The following is a 21,230-nucleotide window of genomic DNA, read 5'->3' as shown; positions in this document are numbered from 1 at the left end:
CATTATAATGAGTGCCATTTTTTTTTAAATTTAACTAGTTACTTTTCAAATTACTTATTAAATATATTTCATTCATTATATTTATATGAGATATCCCAAAAAATTTATTTGGTTTATTTTATTTTTGTTTATAATAAACGAATACTCTTAATTTCTTTCTCAGAGACAGCATTTTTTTTTATAACTTAAAATAGAGGAAATAATTTTCATGAAATTGTTATTACTAATCTATGCTATAGAAACCTATACTGATTCACAAGAAAGATTCAAAATAAATGAAATATATTTTAGAATCACTATGATTCATTTAAGGAATTATTAAATGACACAATTCTATAAATATATGAGGATGAATATTTCAATCTTTAATTATATTCTATATTATTGAATCATAAATCAAGAAAGACTGGCTATTACTCTTCTACGGTATATTTGCATGTTTATAAATATAATTTAAACTGATTGGTACAATCGTTATTAAATTAAATGAGTGGCATACTTAAAATCCTAATTTCTTCTTACTTTTTTGGCTATTTAGCTAATACTTAAAAGCCGGCTATTAAGTAATAAGCCGAACTAGGAAACAGCTTCAAACCTGATCCTTGCCAAACCTTAAAACTTAAATTTACAAAAAAATATATATTTCTTATTTTTTAGGGAATTTATTTATTATATATTATTTTTATAAAGATATTTTCCAAAATATCAAAAAAAAAATGGGAAAAATGGCTATATAATTATTACAATAATTTTTTTTTTAATATTCAAAAAATATTTATAAATAAATAAAAATGCCATCAATTTGTTCAGATAAAATAATTAAAAGTATTTTTTTTTTGATATTAAAAGTAATAAATTCTTATGCATAAAATTTAAAAAAATATATAAATTTTTTTAATCACGAGCGTTATTTAAATTTAAATGTATTTTTTTTTATTATTAAATATTTTCAACAAAAAAAATAATTAATTTTGAGTAATTGTTTTAATATATGGTTGATAAGGAAATAAACTGAACTTAACATTAATAATATAAAAAATTATGATAATTAATATTTTATAAAAAAAAACGAAATTAGTTTTAGAATATAAAAATGATTATTTGAATAATTTATAAATTAAATAAAATATGCGGAAATAATTCTTATAGTGCTTTTTTTTAATGCCATTGATATTATCGTCTCATTTAAAAAAATCGTTTCTTCTCCTTTTTCTTATCTTTTTCGTCGTATGCCCTAAAATAATATTAAATTTAAAATATATATTACAAATTCAACCATTTTGAAAAACATTACCCGCATTCCTAAAGGGAATAAACGAAATTAAATTTTGGTTTATAAAAACGTTAAGCTTATACGGATAACTCTCATAATTATCATCATAAATTGTATTTTAATATTTTTTTAAATAATTTATTGCAATTTTCATATATAATTTGTAAATATTGTTTGAATTTTTTTTAAAAAAATATATAAAATTGCATAAAATGTCTCACTCTTTCATGTTAGCATCTGAGTATTGTATAATGTTTTTCTTATTGGAAGACAGACTATTTAGGGTACTATTGGAGCTCATCATATTAAGGTTGGAAGATGAATTGGTATGTGCATTATTGTTACCGTTTAAGTAAGCATGGCCTTCCTTTATTTTGAAGGATAATGAAATTTTAACATTAAAAAAATTATAGCGGGCTGAGAAATTCGCATACATATATATATAATTTTCGGGCTAGGGGGAGGGGGGGGGGGAGAATATATATATAAAAAAAATTAGACAAGGCATTGTAAATCTCTGATTTTTCATAAAATTTATACGATCCAATTATAAATACAGATATCAAATATAATCGATTTATAAAACTGTTTTAGAAAGAAATATATAGATATAAGAGCACAGTGAGAAGAACAGGGCTGACTTTCCTTAAAATTTTAACGGGATAGGCCTGGTAAATTATTTATAACGAGATGGCCGGAACTTGCGTGAAATTCTTAACGGCAGATCTTTAATGGGCACATGATATATACTGTATTCCAGTCAAAATAACTGCAAAGCTAAAATAAAAATTCCATACACTTAATATTCTCACCTCGATGCTTGCTATCGTAATTTTACCTAGGATATCCATAGAGTAAAATAATCATTTACGTTAGGTCTACTAATATCTCCTCCATTCATGTTGTAACCTTGAGAAGTACCGTTTTGCTGATGAGTGTAGGAAGGTATGCCATTTTCCCAAGCGTGTCTTTCGGCTTCAAAATTTCTGCGCCTATCTTCTAATTCTCTCAGCTGTTCCTCCAAATTTTTTTTCATTTGTTCGTACCTTTTTTCCAACTTTTTTTTGTGGGATAATAAATATTAGAAATACAAGCCTGGGACTAGACCTTAAAATCAATTTTTTCGAAACCCGAGACTTACCGGACAGGAACAGCTTTCAAAAAAAAACGATCTTTAATCCTGTCAGATCTCTTGACCTTCTTATTCTGCAGGTCTCAATAAATAATATCATATTCAAACTTTACAAAATCATTTATAAAAAAATGTTTTATTCGATATTTTAGGGATTATGATGTATATTTTTTAAAGAAAACTTAGGTGTAATATACTTCAGCCTCTGATTCCTTAATTTTCGTCTCTTTTTCCTTGACCTTGACAGTGAACACCTGTTCCATCTCTCTTTCCGTCCTCTTGAGGTTGGCTTCCTGTTCCCTTCTTTCCTCGAGAAGTTGCGTCAGAGGACTACTAGAATAATAAAAAATATATTTCGAACTGGAAAACAGTTCTAAATCGAGTCATTTAACAACACTACATAGGCGTATGCAGAATTTTGCTATAGAGGGGGGGATACTAATAGTTGATGGTTTACTGCCATAATATTAAAGGTCTTTAGGTTAAATTATTGTATTTACTTTCTAAAAAATTTCAACTAGTCATTATTTTAAAAAAATTATTAAATTTTACTTAGTGATATATTGAGTACAATTTTTTTAGGGGTGAAGCGGGTGTGTAGGGGGAGGGGAAATTTATTAGCCTAAAGATATATTTAAGGGAACAGGCAAATTTCCGTAGACTTGGGACTTCCTTGCAGAAATTAATCTCTTGTTAGGATTTCATTTCTCCAACTGATTTCCCTTGTAAATTTTACGAATCTTGGTATTTTATAAAATAAATATAAAGTCATTACTTATCCATATCAGATATAGCGTCTGGACATCCGCCCGACAATTTAAAGCACCTAAAATTTTCGTAAAGCACGTTGGCGGTAACATCCTTCATATGTTGCATGTGCCTACGAATCAACATATCCCTCAAAGCGGAAAAATCGCAATGATCGTTGTTTTCAACTAATATAAATTTTTGAAATTTATATTGTGTATATTAAAATTATTCAAAAAATGTTGATGGCAAACTGTCTTAAAACTAGCTTGTTCTATGGAAAAATATTGGGCCCAATATTCGTAAAATTCTTAGAGATTAAGGGGCTAAAAGCTTTCAAATAAAAATGAATTCCATTAAGCTATCTTTAAAATTGGCATTTAGGATTCATTCTCAAGATACATATTACAATATACCAAAAAACATTTAATCAACTGTTTTTCATAACTAAATTTCACATCTCTATATCATTCATTATCACAGATTACGGAATGACTTGCTATTCAAATTAATTAAAAGAAAAAGTTTCTGTACAATGATGCCAAATTTATTGAGATTTTATGCTTATTATTATTAATAATATAAAGTAGTGGGCGAAAATCTTGAACAAGAATCGATAATTCTTTTTTTAAACCTTCAGCAATGCCCCAAGGATATTTTCTGCCCCTGATTTTTCTATTGTTCAAATCGTATACCATATTGCTCCCCATTATGGCGAATGGTACCTTGTCCTAAAATATTTTAGTGTATAAATATAATTATTATATACTCATTTTTTACGAACTATTAACAGAAATTAAGCTATAATTTTAAAAAACATTTTCTTTTTCATTTTATAACTTTCAATTCCCTGTTCCTTTTGTTTTCCTCGGGGTCATCCATAGAGGGAAATTCGTAAATGTTGATGTTGTTTTGTTTAATTTCGTTCAAAATCTAATTTTTTTTATTGAAAATGAATGGAACACGAATTAGATTAAATTATCAAGTAAAATTAACAGCGATAAACGCGCTAATATTAAAGCTTTTTTCCTTTATAAAAAACATTAAAACGTTAGGATTTTTGGGGCAAAATAATTTAAGAACAGGGTTTAACACTAAGGTTGTTAAAAGACCCCGACCCGATTAAGATTCTTAGCCAAAATAATTTTAAGTAAGCCTAGAGATTTTGCTCATAGATGGGAGAAAGGTTTGGACCTCTATTTGCCAAATCTCGAGAGGTATACATATATTACTTTGGCTAAGAATCTTAATCAGGGCCTTTTAAAAAATCGACCCGAATTGGGCTTTGTGCAATTTTTTTCCCCAAAATTAAATTGTATATTCATTTAAATTCCTTTGATTAAACATTTGTAAATATCGTATAATAATAATAATAAATATATATTTAAAAATGATAGATCTTATAAAATTATTTAGGTAGCTTGCATTGTAACTGGTTATTTTTGAAAATGTAACTAGTTACTTTTGAAAATAAATATAATTAATTTTCAAAAGTCCCTTTAACAATATCATCATCATTAATATAATATAAACCAATAAGTTACCCTCTTTTTGAATCGATGTATTTCGTCTGGTGTCATGGTATCTGCCTTCGCTATTAAAGGTAATATGTTCACCTTTTCATGGAGCTTTTTCATGAATTTTATGTCCAATTCTTTCAATCTACGTTTAAACAAAAATAAATAAATAAATATTTTATAATTCGAGAAATATGAATTTTTTTTGTGAGGCAATAAAAAACAATTTTTATTCAATATCCCAATCCTATCTCATAAAAAAACTCGTCGAATTTATTTAAAAGTGTAACTGATGTTGTTAAACGGCTCGATTTGAGCCGATTTTTATAAACGGCTAATTCAATATTTTAGCCAGAAAAAATATTTCCTAAGCCTCAAGAGATTAGTGTTGTTAAAAAACCCGATTTGGGTAGTTAGCCAAAGTAATATTGTGCAAGGCTCAAGATTTGGCAAGTAAAAGCCCAAACCTTTCTGCCATCTGTGAACAAAATCACCAGGGGCATACACAATATCATTTTGGTTATAATCTTAATCGGGCCATTTTTTAAAAATCGACCCGAATCTGGTCTTTTAAACAACACTACTCTAGATTTCACTAATAGATGTCCAAACTTTGCCATCGATGACCAGAATCTTCAAGCTCGCGTAATATTTTCCTGGCTAAAATATCGAGTTAGCCGTTTTTAAAGAATCAATCTCAACTCGAGCCGTTTAAACGATACTAATTTGTAACTTAAAAAGCATCTTATTAGTAGTATATAATAGTATATTAATATAATGACCCATGTCCCGATGGAGCTATAAAGTAAAGGCAGCAATGAATGCGCGAATCTTCGAAAGTCCTCCTGTTGATTTTACTCTCCTTGTTTAGATATTCATCGTATTTGAATTCTATGTGGTCAAGAATTTTTTGCCAACTAAAAGAAATTAAGTTTTATAAAAATAAAATTGTGCATGTTAGCGGCAATGTATTATCAACTTTAAACCATTTTTTGAGAGTGTTTTTTTAAATTTAAAAAATCTGATTTTACCTGAAATGTATTCAAGCATGTTTAGATTACCTATCTTATGAATTGTAGAATAATTTCACCATTAACTTTTGAATCATTTATAATTTATAAAGTTCATGATAAAATTATCATAAATTCAAAGGGTAGATTATTCCAAACATGATAGAACTACATTTCCGATAAAATTCGATTTTTAAATTTAAAAAAAAAATGGCTCAAAATATGATTTAAAGTTGAATAAATAACACGTTGCCGCTAACATATATAAACAGGAATTGACATGGTTCGCGTTTGCTTAATTCTCTTCCTTCTTTACTAAACATCAAAACTCACGTGTTTTGTCTTCCATTTCTATTTAATTTCGTTCTTTTCTTCCCCCTCTTAAGTCAAATTCTAAAATATCTTTATTTTTTTTAAAAAAAACCATTCCGAATTGTTGACCGAATCACCGAAACCGGGGGTGTCAACTATGGTTAAGGAAAGTTGAACGCCATTTTCCACCAGGACTTGTTTAGATGTCTCGACCTGAATTTATTGTTTTTTTGGTTACATATTTATTATAACGACATTTAATTTTAAACTAAGTCGAGTCTTTGGAAATTAGGATTTTGGACAGAGATGGATTGAAGTAAGGAAGGGCGGGGGAGGGAGGTTAAGGCAAAATATAGGTGCGGAGGTTTTACTGTCGTATATTATAGTATGCTAGAGATTTGTCCAAACCAGTACATACATAGTACGCTAAAAAAACAATATAGAAATCACTTTCACGCAAAGAACTAAATGTGGCCTAGTTTTATATGAGATTACTAGAAATTGGGTTATAAACTTCTTGTAAAACATTTTTTTAGGATAATAATATTTATTATAATGCAATAATAGCTGTTTTAAATATATTATATATTAAATCCAGTAGTGCCACTAATGGGCGCAGGGGCTCGAGCCCCCTCAAAATTTTGAATTATTTTATACCACTAAAAAAGGTAATTTTGAAAATAATTTTTTGAGCCCCCGAGATTGTAAAGGCTAGTGACGCCCCTGGATCAATCAAACTAAAAGAATGAACAAGGTTTTAAAAACCCTGAGTAAAAAAGTTCATATTAAAATATTGACATAGACACAGATATTTATTTATGAATAATCATCTTATAAATTGCTATCATAATTTATAAAAAAAGTAAAAGGAAGGAAATACAATCTGTATTATCCCTTAGTCCTTCATCTACATTTTTGTATTATACATAATTTGTAATTTTTTTACCGAAAAAAATTATATCTTACTTGAAGCGGGTTCTTTAGGGCAATAATAAATGGGAAATAAGGTATGCGCGTGTTAGAAAAATCAGATAAAACCTGATTTAGCCTACCCCCATTTTTCAGGAGTCAGCTCAAAATGGGCCTTAGGGTGATTTTTCACAATACTGCCGCTATAACGGATAAATCTCCCAAATATATATATTTTAAAAACACATTAAATACAAGTTTATACTTCGACTGTTTTTTTGATCCTGTGAGACGGACCGGGGAAATCCTCGGAATATATGTCGGTCAGAAATAGGGAATTTATTAACGTGCTTTTGCCCAGACCGGATTCGCCTAAGATAAATAAGATTTTTAAGTTTATTCACATTTACAAATTTAAACACAAATTCTTATAAATTAAACAACATTTCTCCCTGTTTTTTTTTTCAACGAAAATTTTTTGAGTCGAGACAATTATTATGATATGAATTTCGTCGCACTAATCATTTATTAAACTATATGTTTTTAAGAGATTAAGGGTCGGTTATAATACAACCATAAAGGTTACGGTTTTAAAACATAATAAAGGTTCGGTTAATACCGGATACTGCGTTGGTATCAGTTTACCAGATATTGTGTCGGTATTGATTGATACCGGATAACGGGTTGATATCGGCCGATACTGGAGTATTGGCAGTCAAATTATAGATACCCGGACTTGGTAACTGTGGTTTCGATATCAACGTGTACGGTTAGGGTTCATGAAATTTTGAAGGTTCGAACATCACCTGATATAGAACGGCGTTTTTTAAAAAAATTTTTGAAAGACTTGACAATTCCGATATGTACAGAATATTCCTAGAAAAATTTTCTTATAAGCTTTTGAACCACTCGTAATTTTATTTTATATAAATTAAACTACACTAAAAAATATATACAAATGTTTATGGCGTAATTGTCAGAAATTCACCTGGATAGATGCTCAACACGTGTTGGAATACGTTTCCGGTAAAATAGAGTCTTTCAAAAAAAAAAAAATTTTTATTTAAATTTTTTAAAAACTCGGCTCGATGAAATATAGTTTATTATTTTTTCAACTTTAAATCATTTTTTGATTTTTAAAAATCTAATCTTACCGGAAATGTATTCCAGCATGTTTAGAGTACCTATCTTATGAATTGTAGATAATTTTACAGTTAACTTTTGTGCTATTTATAATTTAAAAGAAAAATCTATAGAAAAACTAATATAAATTATAATAACTTCAAAAGCTCACATGACAACATTATCCTAATTTCATAGAATAGGTATTCTACGCAGGATGGAATGCGTTCCCGGTAAAATCAGGTTTTTAAAAAAAAAACGTGCTCAAAAAAATGATTTAAGTTGAAAAATAAATTCCGGAAATACAAGTTGCCGCTAGCATATACACTCGAGGTCTTATTATGGTTGGATTTCTCCGCCCGCCCATCATTTTATTTCAAAATAATCGTCTGCTCCTTTATTTTTTAAAAAAAAATTGTTTAGCCCACCCACCTACATGTGTAAAATTATTACGATTTATTTTATTTTAAAATATATTTATTTAAACTTATAAAAAATATGGAATATTACCAAAAAAATAAAATTTCTTTTTTTTAATGCATATATTATAAATAAGGCTCTCCTTTTAATTTCCGCCAAATATTTCAAATTCACTCCCCGCCAGCCATGTTTTTTTTGCAAAATATTTTGTAAACCGCCTGTCCGATACTTAAATTTGGGAGCGGGCGATACGCTCCCTGAATTTTACAACAAATTTTGGTATTTATATTTTTTTTTTAAATTTTTTTTCCTACTTAGTTGGGACTGGACTTCCAACACTAATTTATACCATTTTGTTAAATATTAAAACTATTTTATTTTATCCTCATCTCGGAATTATTAATTTCAAACTACTCCCAAAGGTTCTTTGTTTTTCCTGCCAAAACCAAATCGAAAAATATTTTTTACTATTGTTAAGGCTATAAGGCGCTACCTTGAGGTAAAAAAATTATAATTAAATATAAATATAAATGATTGTTAGACAAATAGATGATAAGAAATTATTATAAAATTTAAGAATATTATCAATCTTTCCAAATTTATTTTTAAATAATTATTAATTGAACTATTTATTTTAATAAAATATCTAAAAAGAAAGTTACTCAAATATAAATTTAATATTTAAGATTATTATTATTATATAAATGATGAAATCTTTATCTTAATCAGAAATAGCATTTTTACCTTTTACTAATTATTTTAGTATTAATTTTTTAAAAAATTATTAATTCGTTTATTACTTATATTAAGTGTTTGTAAATAAAAATTGTCTGCAAACTCTAACTTTAACATTCTCCACCTCAAAAAAAATATAAGTATTATAGTTTTTATAATTTAAAGAACCTTTTTCCCTTCTCTGGAGTCATTACAATAAATTTAGAAAGATACTTTAGCTTCATCAGCTAGGCTCCAAAAAGGCTCATGAATAATTTTACTCCGATCTGCATTAACTTTTTTTATGACATTGAAATGTACCATTATTAGAATGATCATTTTGAACCATCCTTGCTTATTTCAAATCACCTTTAATATTGATATATAGGCCTCACCACATTCCCTTAGCCTTTTTCTATCATCTAGCTTTGCTTCTAGAAGTTGAAGGGCTAGGTAAAGTAAAAATAATAAGATTCCTTAATTCAATTTTTATCTCTATATTTAATGAGCAAGTAATGCTTAATAATTTATTTAAATTAAGAAGCAAGTATATTATTAAAAAAATTGTGATAAATTTTAAAAACAATTATTTAATCAAATATAATTTTATGTAATCTTTATTTAAATTTTGAGCAAGTTAATTATTAAAAAATTGTGTTAAATTTTAAAAACAATTATTTAATCAAATTTAATTTTATATAATCTTTATTTAAATTATAAACAAGTTAATTATTAAAAAATTGTGATAAATTTCATTATGATTATTGAATTTCAACTTCAATTTATGTAACTTTATTTAACGATTACAAGTAAAAACTATATAATACTATAATTTTAAAAAAATTACCTTGACATTAAAATAATTTGGAACAGATAGGGAACGAAAATATTTTACGATTCAATATGGAAAGTAGTGATCTGCATCGGGCCTAATTTTTCAAGCTCGGCCCGGCCCAAAATTCTTTTAAAAAAGTTTTGCCGGCTCGGCCCGGCCCAAAATTCTTTTAAAAAAGTTTTGCCGGCCCGGCCCGAACCCAGTTTTTTTAAAAGAAGTTCTGCCGGCACGGCCCGAACCCGAAATTTTTTTTAAAAAAATTTACCGACCCGACACGGCCCGAATTTATTTAAATATAGAAATTAATTTTTATAATTACTCAAAATAAAAGATACATGTTATATGTCGTTTAGTTTCAATAAATAAAATCAAATATTTTTAAAGCGCAAAATTAACAGAGCTATAACTTTGGCAAAAATTAATATTTTTTTATTCTAGTTTTTATTTTTATATATATTGGGGATAAATAAGTTATTATCCACTTCTAACTCAAAAATTTTGAAAATGTCGAGTGGTAAACTACAATAGACCGACGATTTATATATTATTTTATGTGTTTTACCTTATTCAAAATATCAACAATTAATATTTCATATAAATTTTTTCATCTAAATTCAATAAAATCAAATACAGTGTTGTGATGATTTAATGAAACACGTTGACGATAAAATTAAAACCCATCCATATAAAAATATTTTGTTTGCAAATTAAGATTTTATGGCCGTTTTTTAATATAATCGGGCTTTTTAACAACACTATTCGTATAATATTTTTAATCTATGTTTCGAGATCTGCAAAGCCCAGCCCAAAATTAAAATTTAACGGGGCCTGATCCGTATGAACTCTGAAATTCACCCAATTTTAGATCATTTGTTGAGGGCAATTATATATTACAAAAATCCAATTTGACCCGCAGCGTGTTGTATTAGAGCAACGCCACCTAATAAAATTTTGGCAATTTTTAGCCATAACTTTCTGTTTATATTTCATTTTATATGAAAAAAAAAATATACATTAAAAATTGATTATAAATTAAAGACTAGTTCAAAAGTGTTTATGGCGAAATTGTTCTGAAATTCACAGTTTGGGTAAAATCTAAATATATAACATCGTTGAAATACATTTCCGTTCAAATCAAACTTTTTCAAAATATAAAAAATCGATCCCAGTAAATGATTTAAAAATTGATAGATTCCGACCCTATGATGCCACATTACATATTATGTTACGGTAAGAGTTGGGTATCATCTATAGATTACATAAAATAAAATAAAGGGTATCTTGTATTTTATTTTACGATTTCTAATAAATACGAATAGTTTTAAATTATTTAATTTTTAATTATCATTATTTACCAAAATGTGTAAAATCCACAAATGTAACCTTTGTGATCCGAGTTTAGAAAAGAAGGGAAAGAAAGTAAAAAAATCAAGATATTTATTAGTTACATCCTATTTTATCAAAATGAAGTCACCTCCTTACTTGAAAATTGACGCTGAATCAAATCAATGTTATTTTATTGGTTTTCATATTATTTTTATTTAAAAAAAATATATAATATAATTTTAGTCTAAATAAATTTTTAACACCCCCCCCCCATCCTATCCTCCAGATAAAAAGTAAATCACTGCTGACGTTATAACCCCCCCCCCCAAAAAAAGGGGGGGGGGGAACGAGTGAGAAAAAAGGGCTTAAAAATTTGATTTTTACTAATTTGATAAGTAAAAACTAATTTTAATATTAAATACTGATATTTGTTAATTACCTACGACCATGAGGGTGAACTCGAAACCCTTCTTCACGGCTCTACGGTAGAATTGATTGGGCAAATTGGCGAATCCTATGCACTTTTCGACTACAGTCCCCGTGGGCGGTTGAACATGATTCGTATTCGATGAGTTATGGTGATACCCGTTGGTCAAATTTCCGTTAACAATATTGTTTATATTCCCGTTCGTCATTCCGTTTTGATTAAGGTGGCCGGAATTCTCCTTGCCGCCGCCACCACCGGTAACGGAAGCGGAAAGTATATTGGGAGGTGATGTGGTACCCTCTCTGTTGTTGTTATTGTTTTGGAGCAAAGTACGTTTTTTGTTGGCTAACTCGGTAGCGAAGCTGGAGGGGTTTGGGTTGATTGCCCCGTTTGGAAACCGATTGTTATAAGAATAGTTTCCGTCCTCGTTTTCGAGGCCACCGGATACCTTACCAAGTTGTTGGAGATTTGCCGAGTATTTATTGGCGAGATGTGAGGGCTTATTGGTCAGGCCCATGCCGTGGTGGCTGGAAGGGAGATAGGAGGATAACGGTTTTTCGCGGTCGCTGTAATCGTAGGGGGATGAGCCCTTGTCGCCCCCGACCGAAGCTAGCAACGGCATTTTTGTGGTAGAAAAGGTGTTGGGAAACGGGCTGGCCGAATGATTATCGGTGATATTTGCGGTGGCGAGATGGTTGGCGTGATTTTGGATGTTCAAATCCTGAGAAGTCAATGAGGAATGGGTGGAAAGACTGGTGGGACTGGACGAAGAAGCTAAGGAACCGTAATGGGACGAGGCGTTTAAATTGTGATTGCTGCTCGTTTGTGTGGTAGATGGGAGATGGTTGTGGCTAGGTGTTGTTTTGAAGAATAATTCGCGTTTGGAGGCGATCTATACATTTTATAACATACGTATAAGAATATGAAAAAGAAGAAAGTTATGTATTTGTGCGAATTTGCTTTTTTTTAAGATTATATCAAAATATGGAATAAATGTATTATGGGGTAAAAGGTCTTTGGCTAATTTTTTTCTTTTTTCTTTTTAAAGTTTTAAAAATAAAAAAATATCGGATTTCTAACAGAAAATAGTAGTTAAAAAAAATATATATTATATATATATATAACAAATATTATTATCTGAATATTTTATTTTTGAATCATGAAACGAAACAATTAGGCGTGAAATAGACAGAGGGAGGAAGGAGGGGGTGTTTTCAGGGAAAAAAAATAGTACAAAAAAATATATTAAAATTTTTTTTTTACAACAGCCATAAAAATCGATAAAAATTATAAATTTTTTGAAAGGGAAAAATAAAAGAACAAAACATTAATATTAAAAACATTAGGCAAAAAAAAAGATCGGCTTAAGTATAAATAAAACCATGCTGAGCTGACACGCCATGTCACATTTCGTCAATAAGAGTACTTAGGAGATTCGAAGAGAAGAGGTGTTTTAAAAAAAATAGCGTCCTTATCTAAGAGTAGAGTCAGCTGTTTTATTAAATTTTGATGCACTCTTCCTCCTTGTCTCTTTGTTTTAAGTTTGTATTTGTACATATAAATAAATATTACTTGTTATTTCTCTTTTTTTTTAGACTTTTTAGAGAAAATTACATGGATGACTAAACAAACAGCTGTTTAGAAATAATCCGAACCTTACTAACACGCCCTTAGCCCTAAAAAGGCTAATAAAAAAGGTACTGGTTGGAGTTAGAAAATGCGATAACAATTGACAGTGATAATAGGTTTTAAACATTTTTACTTTATTTCAGTGGCGCCGACTCCATAAGGGGAGGTGGGGCTCGCGATCGCTTAAAATATTCTAAAAAATAGATATTATTGACCCATTAATATTTTCCTCATAGAAATTCCTCTCCTCTACTTGATTCACTTATAGTGAAGTTGGCCACTAATAGCAAGTAAATGGAGATAAATGGCTCAGCCGACTCTAAATAAGGCAAGGCGAAACAACATTTTTAACCGAAAAATATCATTTTGTAGAGGATATATTTCAAACGGATATCCCACTTTGATGAAAACGGAAAGAAAAATATTTCCCAAGGATATCAAGATTAGCTAGAAAAATATTGGTAATTTAGCAACCAGTGCTTCTTCTGAAAGTGGAATTAACATTGCTTTTAGTATCAATATATTTTTATGTGCTTAATTTAGCTATTTCCTAAATTATAAAACTTTTAGGGATGTAACATTGAAACTAAATCCTTTTTTTCCATTAGATGTTTAAAAAGATTGAAAGAATGAACTTATTTAAATTTTATATGGGTGGCGTGGGTTAAAAAACTATGAACGGGTTGGGAGGGTGAGTTAAATTTTTTTAAAAATCCCTATTCTTTAGTTTGAGGGATATGAGGGGGGGGGGGTAAAGTTATGATATATTAAAATATAGGTTTTAAATAAAATTTATTCATTTCTTATTAATGAGCCGTCAAATCTGACAGGTCGTGTGATAATAATTAGACAAATAGAAATTTAAGCAATGAATGAATACCTTAAGTTTAACTTGGAAAATTTTTTTAAAATTGTTATTTTACCAAATAACCCATTCCGGAAAAAAAACACATTTAAAAAACTGGAAATATAAATATCATATTTTTACAAAAAAAAATAATTAAAAAATAACTTAGAAAAAGGCATAATTAAATAAGCCTCATAATCTTTTAATTCTCTCGTCTCAATTGATATTATGAGATGAGGGGTTATGGTTAATAATAAAGGTTCTAAAAGATAATGAAAAAAATTATCTCATTTTTTTAAAAAAACCTTTTAATTTAATTATATGAGGATTGTATTTAATTATGTATTTTTTTTTAATATTGATTTGAAAATTATTGATTATTATTACGTCTAAAACCCCCTTTACATGACATGAATGACTCGCGACGTAGGGTTCAGTATACGAATAATTCGATCAAAGTGATTCCCGCGTTCATCCACTTTCTATCATAAAAACATGCGAATCCCAGAATTTAAAATTTCGAAAAGTGGGTTATCTTCTACTATTTTTCCCCCTCTTTTGTTTAGCTTTCACCTTTTCGGGTTAGGTAAGCTCCTTCGATATCTCTTTCCATTTTATATTATACATACAATAGTGATATCGGCTTTATACTGTGTGGGTCCATTGGAGTTTTGGTCTTTCCTATCTTTTGTTTACTTGTCTGTCACTCTAAACTCTTAATCTTGTTTCCTATAAAGTTTTTAAAGCCTTCTCATCGTATGTCCATACCATAAAAGTCTATTCACCGTGATCTTCTTACCAGTATATTTGTATTTCTCATCTTGTCCCATTTTTTGATACCCCTGCTATCATTCTCAGCATTCTCCTCTCCATCGTCCGTATAAAATTCTCTACGTCTGATTCCTTGCTCAGTCATGTTTCCGTACTATATAGAATTGTTGGTTGTATTGTGGAATTGTATATCTATCTTCTTCCCTTTGAGAAATCCTGATAAATTTCTTCACCACCTAGGTGCTACTAATATTCTAATAGGAAAGTTATCTCTCTTAATACAGGAAATAAAATGCTCAATAATTCAAATTTTTAACTTTTTTAAAAATAAAAAAAAGGTTACATGTAAAATATCATTTGAAACATCACGAGTATCATGATACTTTAGGAAGTATAAAAATGCTATAATAAAAAAAATTTGTTTACAAACCGAGGTTTGAAATATGAAATTATCGCTCTCGAAATCATCGTACATTGAATTAGAACTGTCGCCTATGAATATGAATGACGCCATTTTTCATTAACTAAGTCATCAAAGGATAATAAGAGGAAGATTTTTATTTTTTAAAAAAAATTTTTAATTCCAGGAGGAATGGGTTATTCATTTTTATTTTTTTAATTTCTTCTCTTGGAATCTGATATTTAAAAAAAAGATTTCTTTTTTAAGGATATATAATCAAAAAAATAAATTAATTTAATTTTATAAAAAAAATAAATAAATTTAATTTTATAAAAAAAATTAATATGAATTTTCTTTTCATTTCTATCACACCACCACTTTCCTCTCACTCAATTTTTTCTTTTTATAACTTTCGACATTTCCATTCAATTACTTTCTTTACTTCATTTATATTTAATTTATTTTTTTTAACAAGGCAAAACCAAAATTCTTTATTTTATAATTATAATATAATGTAAAAGTGTGCAAATGAATAACGCCTAATATTTTATGCGCGTGTTTTTAAATATTCTCTTTCTTATTACACCTCGACAAAAAAAAAGTTAAGAAAATAATTTAAATTGAGCATTGTGCGAATGGTAATATATATAGTACATATTATTATTATAATAACATAAAAGAGGTGTCTTGTATTACATTTTCAGTCACCTAATTAATTTTCAATATATATATATATATACATATATTTATATTTATATAATAAAACGTATAAGCGAGGTAAAAGATGAAAAAAAAAATAATAAAGTACATAAATTCATTTATTTATTTTACTAATTATTATAAATAACCTGCTACCCCGTGTGTTGGAGCCCTATAGGTGGGCCCGAAACCCGGCACGAAGTTAAGTTCGAATTTCGGGCCGGGTTTTAAATTCTAACTGGGCTCGGGCCGGAGGCCTGCCGAGTCAGGGATTTGTTATAAAATTTTTCGGTCAGTGTCGGATTTTTATTTTTGCCAATATTTTGGCCTCGAATTTATTTAAAATTTTGTTATTTTGAATAAGAAGTTTGAGGGGAAAAAACATCTTCATAAAATTTTCGATCATCTTTGAAGATTATTTGCTAAATAAGTGGGGTACTCCAACATATGTAGAAGGGTTTCAAGGGCACTGTTTCCTATAACAGTGTTAACACGTGACATTCGAATTAAATATTGGTAAAACAAACGTATTGTACTTTTAATTACTAAAAAAAAATTAAATATCGATTATCCAAGCAACTTTTTATATATAATATTTTGTTATAATATTTTAAAAATGTAAAGTTAAAGCTTATTATTTATTATCTATCTATATAGGGTATCAATTCTCTTCTTTTTAGATTTCGAATAACTGTTTTAGATTACGATTTCGAAATTAAATAGTATGATCATAATGATAGATGGGGAAGATAATGATCGGGTTTTCTTTCCCAAAGAAGAAGATAAAATATCTGTATGGCTCAGAGATCTGCAGGTCCGGTGCGGGTACACGGGTCGGGCCTATTTTAATTTTTTTAAATATACAAGGGCTCACCCGGGCCAGGGCCGTATATTTTAAAACCAAATATTTTAAATAGCAATTAATAGCTATAAAAATTAAATAATATACTTTAAAAAATTTCGGGCCAGGCCTGAAAATTATTTTTTCGCGTAGCGTCATATTTAGGTGTTGATCTTTTAAATATTTAAACATATGCTGCCATTGGCCAAAATATAGAATTTCAGTTTGAAAGTTTACTTCAAACTAACCACTTTAGTTTTTAGCCAATTTTTTTTTAAAGTTATAGCCTATTACGCAAAAGCAATCGGATAGGAAAAATTTCTCCTACTCGGATGATTGATTTTTAAAAAAAATAAAGAATCAGGAAAGCTACGAAAGGGAAGGGGCCTCCCTATGCCGGAACCCAAACGTGGGGTGAAAGTTTACTAAAACAGCTGTCTCTATATCAGAAGAACTAAGATTACCCTTCCCTTTAAGCGACGCCGTAAATGTATTGACCCCGAACAAAGCGACAAGTTCTGTTTAAAAAAAAATATCTGGAAAGAAATCAAATATTCCAATTATAAATTTGCACGAAGATCCGACCACATCGAAAGTGGATCAGACAGCTCGGATAGATACTCGGGCTTAACTGGATCGGGTCCGAATCCTTCCAAATTGAAAAGAGAATAGATCCGAATGAATTGACTTCTACGGAAAATTTAAAAATATTTGTATTTTCCAGAATCGCTAAAAGATACTTTTTAATTGGATCTAGATGCAGATACAACGTCTAGAATAGATACAGATTATTTAATCAAAAATCTATCTAGATGCGAATACCACATTTTTATATCTAGATACAGGATCTAGATACTTGTATCTAGATTCTTTAACAACTCTGGCATTTCCCAATTTAAATCTTCATTTCGTGTTAACATTTATTAAACGATTTGCTTCCATCGATTACGTGGCAGATAGGCAACTCCGGAGTAGTGTTGTTAAATGACTCGATTTGAGCCGATCTTTTAAAAAGGGCGAACTCAATATTTTAAAACCAGAAAAAAAAATATTGCCTCCTAAACCTCGACATTTCGCTAATAGATTTCTAAAACTTTTGTAACCATCTAACGAACAAATTCTTAATTCTTTTGCGAAATATTTTTTTTCTGGGTAAAATATTGAGTCAGCTGTTTTTAAAAAATCCACTCAAATAGAGCCGTTTAACATTACTCCGGAATGGGGAAGTGGAGTGGGGAGGGGAATGTATATAATAAATAATTCGAACATGAAAATAAAATAATATTGGTCATATATGTAAAAATAAATAAAAATGAATTAATTAATTAATTAAAATTCAATATTTTAGTTTTTTTTTAATGAAAAAAATATTTCCGCCTTTCCTCGCGAATAGAAAAAGTTTACGGTTTTTTAATTCTTCTTTTCCATTTAATTTATTCAAAGGTATTTTTTAATTTTTTAAAAGTAAGAAAATATAAAAAATTTTAAAAAAGAAATTTGATATTTTGTTTTTATGAAATAATTATTTTTATTTTTTTTTTGATAGCGACTCGCGACAGTGATTTTAAAAAAAACACTTTGAGAGATGAAAAATAGTTTTAAAAAAATTAATAATTGATAATAAATATACGGTTAAATGTAATGAAACATAAGTAAGTAAAATGAGAAATGATTAATTATATAATTTTTTTAAAGAAGACTTACTGTTTTTTTGATTGGCAGTATGTCATTAATTTTTACCGAATAAATATTTAAACCACCTACTAGTGGTGTTAAACGGCTAACTCAATATTTTAGCCAGAAAAATATTGCCCAAGCCTCGAGATTTAGATAATATATGTCTAGACCTTTGTTCCTTCGATGAGCAAAATCTTCAAGCTTGCGTAATATTTTTCTGGGAAAGAAATATTGAGTTATTAACAACACTACCACCTATCCTGGTTTGAATTCGAAGGTTTTTATTTTTTGCCGGTAATTTGTAAAAGTGTTTTAGAGTATGGTTTATAGGTCTACAATTAGCGGGTTTTAACCAGCCCAAACCAACTATGGGCAGGCGGTAAAAAAAAAATTAAACCATAGTTGGGTGAGTGTGTGAGTTAATAATATTTTTTTAAAAAATTGGCGGGCTTGAGAAAAATTTTAATTTCATAAATATTGCCTATCTCGCAATGACATATGATAATACCTAGACCAACGATGCATTCATAATAATGCATTTGAAAGCGTCATTGAATGCAAATCAGCTGGACCAGCCATTTTAGTAACCCACATAGTAATTATTCCCATGTAAAAAATTACTATGAAATTGATAATTTGCTTCCTTATGATCAGGTAATTCTTTAGTAAAGTTTGCGTCAGACATAGGAATAAATTGGCCTCTCGTTTATAATTTTTAATAATGATATGAGTAATCAAAATGGCGTCCCCAGCTTATTTCATTGATGTCGACTTTTAATGAATGCATCGTCAGTCTAGGTATTATTATATGTCATTCATTGATTTAGATTAAATTAAATAAAGAACTAAAACCAACCAATCAAATAATTTTTGAGCTCGGTTTAAACAAATTTTTTAAATAAATAGGTGGGCGGGCGAAAACACCATAAGCAACTGATGAGCTGGTTAAAAATTTTAAAATAATTGGCGAGATGGGTTAAAAAACCCGTCTATTGCAGACTTCTGATATGAATTTTAAGTAGTCTATCTAGAGCCCTACAAGTAGATCGCAAGCTAGGGCCGAAAATCTAATAAGGGCCGAACTCGAATGCTAGTGGAGGGAGGAGGGTGAGTAAGACTAATATTTATTTCCGCTATTAACTTCCATCTCAGATAAGGTTTATATATAATTAGACCTGGGCGTCCGCCGGCCGTCGATATTCTTTAATACACCGAAAACGCCGTTGTTTATGAAAATCGCGCCAGCGAATAAATTAAAAAATAATAATTTTCATACTTTATACGTTTTTATTTTAATCATTGCTCAACATCACTGTTGAAATTTTATAATGTCATCAAGAAAATGCCTAAATACAATAGATCTAACATCTAATATGCTAGATCTTGATAGAACCGATCCATACCCTAATACCAGTTTTTAAATTGGCGATTCCAATGATGATAACAATAATGCTACTCGTGAATGTGATAAATGTCCCAACGAGCTGGCCTAGTATATTGCATTATCTCAAAACTTTCAATCTATGAATCGGATTTTCTTAGAGGAAATATTAATTCTTCTTTCGAAATTTAAATAAACAGTCGAATACATCTTCAAAAAAAGGACCTATCCTACATTAAACTTGGCATCACTTCTCAGAAGTGAAATAGAAACTCATTTAACAGTAAACGATAATGATAGCTTAGAAATTATTTTACTCACGGAAAATATGTTTAATAAAATCTTGTGATAAGATTTTTTCTTAGGTGTTGGTTTTCTCTTCTGTAGACCCAAATTTCTAAAAAAACGAAAATTTGTGTCAAAATATATAATAGAGTAAAATTGCACATGGCCCGAATATATTATTAAATATCTTAAAACTTATAGAGCATGATGATAGTAAATATTATGATTGAAAACCGAGATTTGACAAGGTTAGCGAATACTCAATCTACAACAAGCATAAATTATGAATCCACTTTAAGTGACTTGGAACAAGAATGCCAATTCTTATCGGAAAACGCTGCTTACAGGATATGGGTGTTATAAATTTTTGGAAAGAAAAGTGGATCGAACTTCTGAATCTTTCCTTCCACGATAAGCAAAAAAAATTCTTTGCGTTCCGTCAACTAATGCACTAAGTGAAAGAGTTTATTCTAGGGTTGAGTTGACGTTGAATCCAAGGTCAGGCCATTGATTATATTCTTAAACCTTATACCGGCAGGCCGATAGTTTAGTCGGCGCACAGGTCTATGCAAAATATATCAAAAAAATGTAAAATAGAACTAATTTTAATCTCAAATGTAAAAAAAATGGATAATAAAATATGCGCTTGAGTATAAGAATGTTCTAACCGTCATTTCAGAAAACTTTGAGTAATCATTTTTAATACGAATAGAGGTTATTATACATTTCTTTGTTATAAAGAAAATAGAAATAAAAAGTTGATGAAAAAAAATTAGATTTGAAGAGTAAATCCAAATCCAACCCTGTCGGAACCGAATCAAAAGTCCCGGTCCAACCCGCCCCGGCCATGCAGATCTCTAACATGGAATACGTGGACGGACCATATTATTTGTAAAGTTATCAAAATGTGATTGAAAACTATATTCGAGGGCTCCAAATTATGAGCCGTATAAAAT

At 29.2% G+C, this 21,230-nt stretch overlaps 1 protein-coding gene across 3 annotated transcripts in view; it reads right to left on the bottom strand.

The window, feature by feature from the left end:
- Positions 1 to 778: 778 nt before the first annotated feature.
- The window catches only part of LOC135925170 (protein peanut-like), a 33,012-nt gene continuing 12,560 nt past the window's right edge, over positions 779 to 21,230 (bottom strand). Inside the window, exons 1-13 of one of the 3 annotated variants that reach the window (XM_065460384.1) lie at positions 15,422 to 15,523; positions 11,757 to 12,636; positions 7,166 to 7,272; positions 6,104 to 6,204; positions 5,452 to 5,586; positions 4,697 to 4,814; positions 3,993 to 4,085; positions 3,787 to 3,883; positions 3,181 to 3,340; positions 2,603 to 2,738; positions 2,145 to 2,330; positions 1,495 to 1,640; positions 784 to 1,234 (exon numbers count right to left, since the gene is read on the bottom strand). In XM_065460384.1, the coding sequence (XP_065316456.1) occupies positions 1,186 to 1,234; positions 1,495 to 1,640; positions 2,145 to 2,330; positions 2,603 to 2,738; positions 3,181 to 3,340; positions 3,787 to 3,883; positions 3,993 to 4,085; positions 4,697 to 4,814; positions 5,452 to 5,586; positions 6,104 to 6,204; positions 7,166 to 7,272; positions 11,757 to 12,636; positions 15,422 to 15,505 (2,292 nt within the window). In that variant the 5' untranslated portion in view covers positions 15,506 to 15,523 and the 3' untranslated portion in view covers positions 784 to 1,185. Of the gene's footprint in view, positions 1,235 to 1,494; positions 1,641 to 2,144; positions 2,331 to 2,602; positions 2,739 to 3,180; positions 3,341 to 3,786; positions 3,884 to 3,992; positions 4,086 to 4,696; positions 4,815 to 5,451; positions 5,587 to 6,103; positions 6,205 to 7,165; positions 7,273 to 11,756; positions 12,637 to 15,421; positions 15,524 to 21,230 lie in introns of those variants that run through there. The other 2 variants (XM_065460383.1, XM_065460382.1) reach the window with 2 other exon arrangements.

Source organism: Gordionus sp. m RMFG-2023, chromosome 2, assembly GCF_954871325.1.
Source record: "Gordionus sp. m RMFG-2023 chromosome 2, tfGorSpeb1-WG-v2, whole genome shotgun sequence".
NCBI lineage: Eukaryota > Metazoa > Nematomorpha > Gordioida > Chordodea > Parachordodidae > Gordionus > Gordionus sp. m RMFG-2023.
Note: the sequence above shows the minus strand (reverse complement) of the source record. Positions and strands in the feature narration are given on the sequence as shown.